Raw genomic sequence first — 10407 nt, 5'->3', positions numbered from 1 at the left:
GCAATGGCCAATGTTGCTTACTAAAATCATTACAAAGTCATGGCTCGAAAACAGATTCTATCTACTTGTCGTTGTGTTTTTTTTTAACGCTACCTGGCCCTGTGTCAGCATCTCAATTGACCATTATATAAATTTCGATAAGATAAAAACAGCAAATCACTTTTGTACTTACATATGGGTAAAAGAGAAGAAAGTGATTCGTATGTTTCATGCCTCTGGCCATATCTCCATAATTGTTGCCTGCCTAATTGATAATAGATGAACACGCTTTTCCTGCTTTCTGTTGTTGTGTGTACGTGACAGTGATTTGTCTGCAACTCAAAACATGTGGGAACATATGTACGATATGACGCATATTGATCTGATGATTGAGTTGACCAGCAAAATGCAGTAATGCATGAATTTATCTAGAGGACTAATGGACTTCCGACTTACGTCAGCTGAAAAGGTTTCATCGTGGGCATTTTGTGTGTGGTCGTCTTTTGCTGCCGACAAGTCAGGGCGCACATAGTGATTACTAGGACAGGCAATAAGGACTACTACAGTATAGCTGTGTAGAGACATAGAACGGTGCTTCTTAATCACCGGTGTGGACATAGTGACGATAAACTTGACATCCTTCGTTGCTTCATTCGTTAACACAGCCTCCTACCCTTGACGAAAAGTACATAAGGATCCGCATTTCGTCATCGTAATATCGCACATAAGGCACAACTCATCGACATTTTCTGAGCTGGTTTCAGTGGCACGAATATTTTAGTAAATCCTGTTGCCCTTTTTAAACGCTACGATACACGCCATTACCATAAAGACATAGTACTAGGCTAACAACAGGCATCCACGTGTAGCTATTTTACAAAAATCTAGTAGCGCGTAAGAACCCCAACTTTTTAATTTTCTGGTGTAATGTAAATAGCCTTTTGGGCCAGCCAGGACAGTAGTTTAGTAAGTATACTTTTGAATCCAAGGCGCAACTCCCACACTTCGGTCCCACGCATGGGGTACTGGGGAAACAACTCCGGTTGTAGTAGGCAATGCGTACGTGCATTCGCCCATATTTCGTTCGAGAAAAAATATTCAACAGGACAATCGTGAAAAGAAAGAAAAGGTGCTTTTGTTGAGTCGATACTCCAGGTCTAATATGGTGCGTCAGCTAGGTAGGAGAGAAATCCATCTGGCCCACTTGTCCTTAGCGCTATTAATGTATAGAAAGTAATATATGTGCGATCTTTTTGTGTTGCAACGGGACGGCTGGGTCGGTTAGCTAACTGCACGAAGGACACTTCTCTGGGACTGCGCTGATAGTGACCGCAATCCGAACTGCATGACAGAGCTTAGACAGCTCCTAGCGCCATGTTTGGCCGCATGTATATATTCAAGTCACGAATAGGCCGGCAATGCTGAACGGGCCTTAGCATAACCGTGCACACAGGCTCGCGCAGAAATACTAAAATGGCAAATATAGTAGCGCTGGCTCTTGGCAGTCATTAAGGGGTCGGGGAGTTCCTTGTACACTCGGCACTAGGAACTGCTATTTAAGTGTGATCAGTTTTTCTCAGAATAGTTGGAATCTGGAAAGAATAATACTTAAGCACATCTCAGGTGTTTTGTGCGATGCGGCTAAGGCCATTCGTTTTTGATTGAACGTTCTTTAAGTTTAGCAAAAGAGAGCGGCTAGATATACATTTGATATGTATCATATCAAGCTCAGGCAAGCGATGATAGAATGAAATACATGCCAGGAGATTATCTGCCTATACAGTGACATGTTATTAAAAATAAAAAAGGATGTGTTGTATTTATGAAGTATGAGGCTTAAAATTCTATATATAATGACTTTTGTTTATAATGTCATAGACAATTAAATGCATTAAAAGTGGGACGCATGTTCTCTATGTCATAACAGGTGGCGTGCCCTATTGGCAGCGCATCGTGATCGGTGTTAACGGTATAGAAACTGTAACTCGTTATGAATAATAATGCTAATAAATTCAATAGACAAACATAAGCTTCAATGTGATGAGGTACAGCGTGCCATTCTTCCACACCCCCGTTCTGTTTTATTTAAATTTAATCATTGAAAGAACTGCCTACTCACTGTCTCGTATCCGTAGTGCGAAGCTAGATATTTATATTAGACATAAGTTATATCGACTATTTATTGTGTCTGGAAACAATTAATTATACATCACGTTTTATAAGCCGTCACAGTTGACGTTTTACAGTTTAATCACCCCTAGGCATAATCCCTAAGTTAAATACTACTCAAGTTTGAAGAAGATTCTGTTAAACGAGACCAGCTCCACGGCTGAGAGGTAATATTTTCGTAAATTTTTTATTTAATGGGTATAACATTAGAATTCGACCCGCACGAAGCAATGGTTGATTATAGGAAAAAGTAAGTCGTCAGAAGAGGCCATACGATTTAATGTAACATTCTGCGTTACTCTTTCCGCGTTCATTCACTCGTTAATGTATGTATATAATATTCGAACGGCCTTCTACACCTCTTCCAATGTACAATGACAAGTAGTTGTAATATAAATATTGAAATAGATTTGTAGAAGCCATTGGAACAGAACTCGAAGCTTCGCTCTATAACATATAGGTACCTAAAATAGTAAAAATGATTTTTGGCACCTCAACGAAGTTCGTGAGGCACTGAATCTTACCAACTGTTAACCAAACGACGCAAGCCTCCCTTCGCTGCATTTTCACACTGTGTTAAGTTGGAGAGAATAGTTACGGCGTGTCAGAAGCTCGGCAAGCAAAATTTCGACGGACTGATGCAGAAAAAAAAATAGACCTCGAAAATAATAAAAGGAAATGCCCGCCGTATTAGTCCGAGGGCTATGAATGCCTGTGAATAACCTCATTTACTTTTGAATAGCAGACGACGTTAGCTTTGAATGGCGGACAAGTCTATGAAGGCCCTGTAGCAGATTTGGCCAGCAAAGGCCGAAAGATGTCCATCTGCGCCTTCTGTGATCAGTCGGGACAGTCTTCTTTTAGTTTTTGGCTGCGTCTGTTATAGCGGTAATTGAGGTCTCTTTTCTTATTTTTGCTTGAAACATGTTCGCTCTTTATAAGTCAAAACAGAAATTAGGTTACCGGATCGAAGTATTGTCGTTGCTGTCGGCTAGCTATTGTTTATTATTGTCCTAATTATTCAGCGGGCTCTTTAGTCGGTAGAGAGGTAGCCAAAGCCCTCTGTAAGGGCTAAAGGTTACAAGTTTTCTCTAGACATTGCAAGATCATTGAAGATACTGCTAACAATATTCGTTTCACACTATAGACCCTGCGTATCAGAAAAGATACCGCTGACAATATTTAATTATCTGTCGAGCATCAGGTCTCCATATTTCTTGGCCTACAGCTTGTGATTCATATTAGCTTGTTAGTATTGGTACTTCATGTTGTAACTTTGTGTGAACTTGTGTGCTTACTCGGTGTCATGAATAACTTGCACATGTATATATTAGCTCTCGACGTACTGTAGGGTAGCAGCTTGCACGAACAGAGAACGACTGCGAAGGTCCAATCACACTGTCTGGCTTGAAACGATATTTCCGAAACTTCTATTTAGGCTTTTGCCGCTTCCCAGCCTCAGGGCCAAAGATACGGACCGACGATGATTCTTAATTTTTCACTCCATGTAACTCTTAAAATCTAGAGCAAGACTGCAGGCACCGTGGCCTCGCTTGCCTGAAAATCGCAGCGTATAACTGCGACGCTTGTACAGTTCTAGACGCCCATAAAGCTGCGGAAATTTAACCATAATATTATCCATTTCGGTCTTGCTAATACATTCATCGTTCATAATAAAAAATATATATATATACCTCAGTTTTGCTACATGAATGACAGACGTTTGAAAAGCATATATTTTTTGTCATTAGTACATGTTAGACGAATCATTGTCGTAGTAGCAAACATATAGAAAGTTTGAAGATTGAGACATACGTCGATTCCTTCAATCGGGAATTCTCAAAAAATACGATGCGTATCTAATACACACAGGTGCGGTCCTCTCTCTTTGTCCTATATTGTCCATATTTGTATTTCATTCTGTTCTCATTATGTGCTTAAAACGTAATCTATTTCCTTTATACTGCTATCATACAACAGTATAATTGCGATCAAGACGTTACCCATGTTTAACTTATAAATTAACTAGACTCTATTTTAACTGGAAAGTAAGGATTTTGAAATATGGAATAGATTCGCGCCATATCATCACTAGGAAGGTTCGACCAGAGGCTGCTGACGACTGAAAATGATGAGTAGGGCAAATGTAATAAAGAAGATATATATATCTGCCAAATTCGAATTACACTTAACAGTTATCCAGTGTGAAACTCAAGCAATAAACATTGCTATTAATTATAACGGTGGTGGCACCTGTGCGTATATTTTCCTGTAACAATCGTATTAAATGGCTATTGGGAATAATTTGTTCGGATCTAGGCCGTTTTTGCCTCTAAATACTTGTTCAATATAAAACAACTACAAATGTCCGAATACGTATTAAGCTCAATCAGATCATATGCACGTATCCTGATAGAGCTGCTGAAGAAGACGAGCAAACCGTGTACTTTTGATGGCTAAACGTGACCATTCAAATGGTCTTCTGATTCGCTTATGGGGCCAGCAAATCTAAATGGGTCCGTTAATATTTCTGTTTTCATGAGGTCCAACGTTTTTGACCCCAAATACTTGGGATAATAGAAAGGTCGAGTCGTCTGAGCGTCCACAGGCAGATTTGGGCATATTGACCGGTTAAAAATTCCACATTTTCAGATTTTACTGCACCGTTGGGTCGAACACAACTGTTTCTGTTTATGGACTATGTGTTTGCATTAAAAGTTGCCATGTTGGTGGACCGATACGCACGGGACTAAACAAAGATCACTGCAATGAGAAAAGCTGAGGCTTCGATAACTTTAATAAAGTAGTGTTTGTGAGCCAGCTACGGAAAGTAGAGTACGCGATATGATTGATGAGCAAGATCAGACAGTCGGGAGCGAGGTTTCTAATTAGGTATTGTCTGTTGCGGGATATAAAAGAGTTATGACGGGTATGGCGGACAGAAATCGTGGAATAATACGATTGAATATGAACAGTGTCGTTTGTTATAACTAATACAGTCGATGAAAAAGGCCAAACGATCTCGGCCATTGTGACGCATTTATACTAGTTACAAATAATCAGGCGTTATAAAGTTTGAAGTATTGATAAAAACAAAAAAAGGTGTGCACACGGAGCGATGTCTCTCCTTGCCTGTGCCACCCACACGTGTCACACTCTATGGCTAGAGCTGTTTTATTTTTATATACAATATAGAATTAAATACTTCAATCTTTAAAAGCGAACAATACTAGCTAACGAGGCCTCTCTGCAAGCGCTTCGGTCACCCAAAGATATACTCGCTCAACACATATCCATTTGCAAGCCATCCTGTATTATTAGCTATCTCACACATCATTGAAAGAAGGAGAAAGATAAGCTCATAATTTACTATCTAATTATAACAGTGTGTTCTTCGCTCGATCAGGTTATCATCAATTTATCATACCTAAATTGGGTCATGTGTGTGTATGATGCATGTGCTTGTATTCATGCACGGGCTAAACCCGTATGAGATCTAGAGTCAAAATGGACAGTTTTTATAGTTACCATGCCCTCATACTGCAGTTATGCTAACTTTCTATGTGAACGAAAAAAAACGTAAATTCTTGAATGCTCCCACATACAACTTCCTGTAAGCACAAACTAGGTGTCGAGCGGTTAAGCGGCACAATTTTTAGGAACATGTAAAAGTGGATAGAAAAATTATCACGGTGATGCAAAGACGCTGACGCAATGGAGCGCATTCGTTATGTTTCCCATAGATCAATACCGTTCTCATTTATTTACATTGACCCGCATTATCGTCATTCAACATAATACGTATGTTTGAAAGCGCATTGTGAGCCTCGTAACGTTCTCAAGCCCCTTCAAGCACCCTCATCTATATATCATCGACAAAGCTCCGTAAGAAACTGTAAAAGTACATAATAATACATCTTGTAAAATGCAAGATACATCTATAAAATGTCCACAAGAACTATTCGATGTATCATTAATGAGATATCAGTTGCTTTGCAAAGTGAATCATTCAACAGTTCCGTAGCTAGCTATAACGCCGCTATTCAATATACGCTCGACATTCGGTCACGTAGCTCTTGAAGAGCAAACTTTAGAGAACGCAAAGCGCCTCGTAGGACATACCCCCGGAAAATTCTCAGAGCGTACAGAGTCTCACCTTTGTGGACCTAGCTACCAAACAGGTTTTAGGTGGCTGCAGTGAGATGCCGAAGCCACGACGTCGACAGGATGTACCCGCGCATGTCGGAACGACTTTGAAATCTAAAAATAGTTATGCGACGACCTCCAGCATAGCTCTCGCTTACAGGGACGCTAAAACAATGTTCATTAAGGTGTGGGCAGTGACTTTTAAGGTTCTTCTAGTCACGAGAGCCAGCCGAATTTGACCGAAGGACGCCACCTGGGAGTGCAATACGCGCCCGATTTAGTTAGCGCGGCCGGGAGGAAAACTGCCCCCAATATAACGAATCAAATTCGAAAGCACATATACATCCTTTTTTAGACGTACAAAAGCTCTAGAAGCTCGCTAAGGTATCCTGTATTCGACTCCAGAAGTTGAGGTAACTTCATGTAGTTGAAAATATTCTCAAGTAGTGTTAGCTTTGAGCTATCTTAATGCATGACCAACGAGCCAACGTCTAACAGCGCGCTCATAGATTATTAAATATAAGCTCTATAATGGATCGTGTAAAGCCGATATTTCTCCCCATTTACCCTGCGTATCTTAAGATCAGTTTTTTTCCGGCACATTTCATATGGCTAAGTGCTTGTTAACGATTTCTTCTATCCTGGAAGCACATAGGTTAAAGCGTTGCAAACTCCCATAAAAGTGTACACTTATTTGGATTTATCTATAAATGCACGCTTAAAGGTAAAAATTAAAATACGATTTTCTATTTTCAATGCGGTCAGTAGCTAGCTGCCCTTACTTTAACATTACTAATGTACCACAACGTTATTTAATGCTTTACAGTATATTATAGGTAAGTATTTCATCGCTTTTGTCGGAAACGTTCTCTAAACCTAAAAAGAATCATTTGCAAAGGAAATACGATGATAAATAACATCAGGTTACAGCCTCTCAGCCAACGAAACATAGGTAACTGAGCCACCGTTACGGGCACGACTTCGCTTTAATCTCTCAAAAATCATTATTCTGAAACTCTTTTTAGCTAAAGGTCCCGCTCGAGCTATCAGTTTTCATGGTGTATACTTGTTTTGTTTTTAACCATCTGCATTCTGTATGTATATATATCGTTGCAAAGTCGTCATATAAACAAAAGGTCAGAGACTTCGCATAGTATATTAAGTCTAATTTATTTTATTTAATTTTCTAGTTTCAAAAACTCGATTCATAGGGCGCGTACTTTAGAGCGCAAGCGTTTCTATAATGTACCAACTAAAAGAAAAAAGAACTCAGTAAAAGTTTTTTTCACAGAAGAAAGAAGGGTAAACTGTAGAGGTCTGTGAAATTGAAATTAATAGTTATGCCACATTATTCTGGATCACTGTTAATCGACGAGAAATTTCGAGGAGCTGAACGACAACAGGATGGTCATCAACTTCTCAAAACGCTACATAGTTACTGTAGTCCTACTTTCAGAAAGGTCATCGGTTTTTACTAGTGCCCTCCTAACCTACTTAGCCAAATTATCAAACGGACAAGACAAAGTAAAATATGGTTCTATTTGAAAACTTACCTGAAATCAGATAAAGAAGAATTACGCAAATTAGATGGTTTGTATTTCTTTGGATGCGGCTGTTATTGTAACCATATAATTCTACGAAATGAGGACGTATGCCTTTTAAAAGGACACACATCCTTGGAGTTAATATAACAGTATATATTGACCTTTGAGAACGAGATCAGGGTGAGCGTTGTAAACTCATTAAGAAAGTTTGTTAGCCTACTCCATGGAAGAACTTTGACGGTTCTGTGGGCGTGATTTCGTTTCGCACGATAGAAGGTCAGGTACATGTTTCTCTGTATATAAAGAGCAGATAAAGGTCCTCGAGAAGGTGTTCCGGATCAGCCTGAATTAAAATGGAGCTATATTTACGTAGGTGTTACAGTGTATTGAAGAAAACTATGTGTACATGCTGAATATATCTTTTCAACTCTGATGGCTAGCGGCCTTTGCGATCATAACGGCCGGTAACCATATGCTTCTTCTTGTTATGGGCCCTTATCGCCTATCGGTTGACAGCATAATAACGGCATATAGCCATATATCGATATAAAAAGTCACACTCAGTTTCAGCCTTTACGAATACTTAGACGTGAATAAGAGCATGTTCGATTTACCATTCTGCATGATGAGGAGCCAGACACAAAGGCAGTGTCCATAATTCTCCTATATTATATCGTAAACATCTCTTATTCGACAGCCAATGAGTGGTCGTGGCCATTATGGACTGGCATAAAAAGAACGAGACTTGATTAAGCCAAGCTACTTCGAGTGATTTCCGCTGTATTTGTTGTATCACGATAGGCTCCCTGTTTTTCTTATCTAGCCGAGAGGTCGATCTTTGTATTAGGCAGCGTACTATTGCTTTCATTGCATGTTGCTGTTGGTGCACGCGACAACGTCCGTGCAATGGTTATGGCAGCTAGGATTCGTGTCAACCTCATCGTCCCGCGTTGTTATCGCCGTTCCACTACCGGACTTCTTTAGTATGGCTATTGCAATAGGTGCGAGCGAACGTACGAACGCCCGCCCAGCATCGTGAGCATTTCTTACGTTCCTAGCGTTCCTTACTACCCTGTTAGAAGAGGCGCCTTCTATCAATCGAAAGAATGTAGGCCGAACGCACAATTGCATGAGAGCAGGCGGCAAGGAGGGCAGTGAGAGAGGTAATGCCCGAGAGTAAATAAAAAACGAAACGAAACGAAAAAGAATTAACAGAGAAAACCCCGATCGATCATCTTCTTATCTTAACAGTATTAGCACAGCAACAACGGAGCCACGATTGACGCAAACATAAGCGCAAACAAAAAGCTGTGGAGCTAGCGTTTATTTGGAACAACGCATGTCTAATATGTTGGTGAAGCGGGGTATGCGATTAAGCTTAGCAAATATCTTTAGCAGAATGTGTGATTTTGCCTAATTGTACGAAACAGACAACGGTGCCGCCCATCAAAGTTTGTCAGCTGCTTTTAACATATTCTTATTTACGTGTGTGTATTTTTTTTCTATTCCTATATATATATATATATATAGTCTTTTGTAGTGCCACCACCGCCGCCGCCGGGTGCCGATGGACGGTTGTTGATTGTCTCTGTGTCCGATGTTATAGTATTTTACCGGCATTACTTCTATATAAGCGAGAGCCACTGTGCCGGGAAAGCATCACATGTCTGTCATTCAAGTGGCTAGCTAACTGACAGACGGACAAACTCATCACCTCGGCACTTCAGTGGTATTACGCGTAACAACACAGTTTTGAGCGGTGGGGTACTAGAGGCGATCATTTTGTCGCGGTGATCAGAAGGTAATCTCCTGTCCGTCTCGTTCTCTTCGCCGCCCCTTCGACATCCATTCAGCTGTTCGCCGTTCAGCGTTCAAAGATGATAGGCGATGCACGCACAGGGACATAACAGCCGGAGAAAAAAGAAACGTACGGCTACTCGCGACGAGATGGAGTGTCGTGTTAGAAGCAGCGTGCGGGCAGAGGTCGTTTATGCTGCACCGTCTGCCGCAAGAGGAAAGGATTGACTGAATGACTATTCAACCCGTCACCCATTCATTGGACGCAGTAACCAATGTAAATTTACCCGTTGCCAGTGCCAACGTCGATGCTCAAACTGACCCGAGTGCAAACGAGAGAACATAGTAACGAGGGATTGGCATAGATTCGCAACTACTGATCAGCGCAAAAAGAAAAGCCACAAAAAATGAAGAAATCCGAAAGTTCACTGGCGGACACCGAGACGGAAAGGCAGGCATGCGCACGCGGCGTGATTTCTTTCCCCTGTTGCTCGCTTTATGCCTCCAGAAAAAAAGGATGAAAATGACGACGACAACGAAAAACGCGAAAACGATGGCTTTGGAAGAAGCTGGCGTTCGCCGCGTCTTTCGAGCCATCGATCATGTGAGTTAGAGACCCTCTTGACACACCTGGGGCAGCGGACGCTGCGGGTGTTTCATCGTAATATTTGGGGTTCATTTGGGCTATTTTTCTCTTCACCGCTTCCTTTCTCCCATTCGATGCTGAAATAGGGTCTAATAAGCGAAAACATATCTTCATAGCCGTACGAGT

The 10407-nt window shown here is 40.9% G+C and overlaps 1 protein-coding gene across 8 annotated transcripts in view; it reads right to left on the bottom strand.

Annotated features, from left to right (window-relative positions):
• The window catches only part of LOC111263839 (uncharacterized), a 246032-nt gene that overhangs the window by 97281 nt on the left and 138344 nt on the right, over positions 1-10407 (bottom strand). Inside the window, exon 1 of one of the 8 annotated variants that reach the window (XM_086969809.1) lies at positions 173-267. The exons of the other annotated variants lie outside the window; for them this stretch is intronic. Coding sequence (XP_086825935.1) covers positions 173-174 — 2 coding nt within the window. The 5' untranslated portion in view covers positions 175-267. Of the gene's footprint in view, positions 1-172; positions 268-10407 lie in introns of those variants that run through there. 8 annotated transcript variants of the gene reach the window in all.

This window comes from Varroa jacobsoni, unplaced genomic scaffold (genome assembly GCF_002532875.2).
Source record: "Varroa jacobsoni isolate VJ856 unplaced genomic scaffold, vjacob_1.0 scaffold_793, whole genome shotgun sequence".
NCBI classification, from domain to species: domain Eukaryota; kingdom Metazoa; phylum Arthropoda; class Arachnida; order Mesostigmata; family Varroidae; genus Varroa; species Varroa jacobsoni.
The sequence above is the reverse complement of the archived record's forward strand: the minus strand, read 5'-3'. Positions and strand labels throughout refer to the sequence as shown.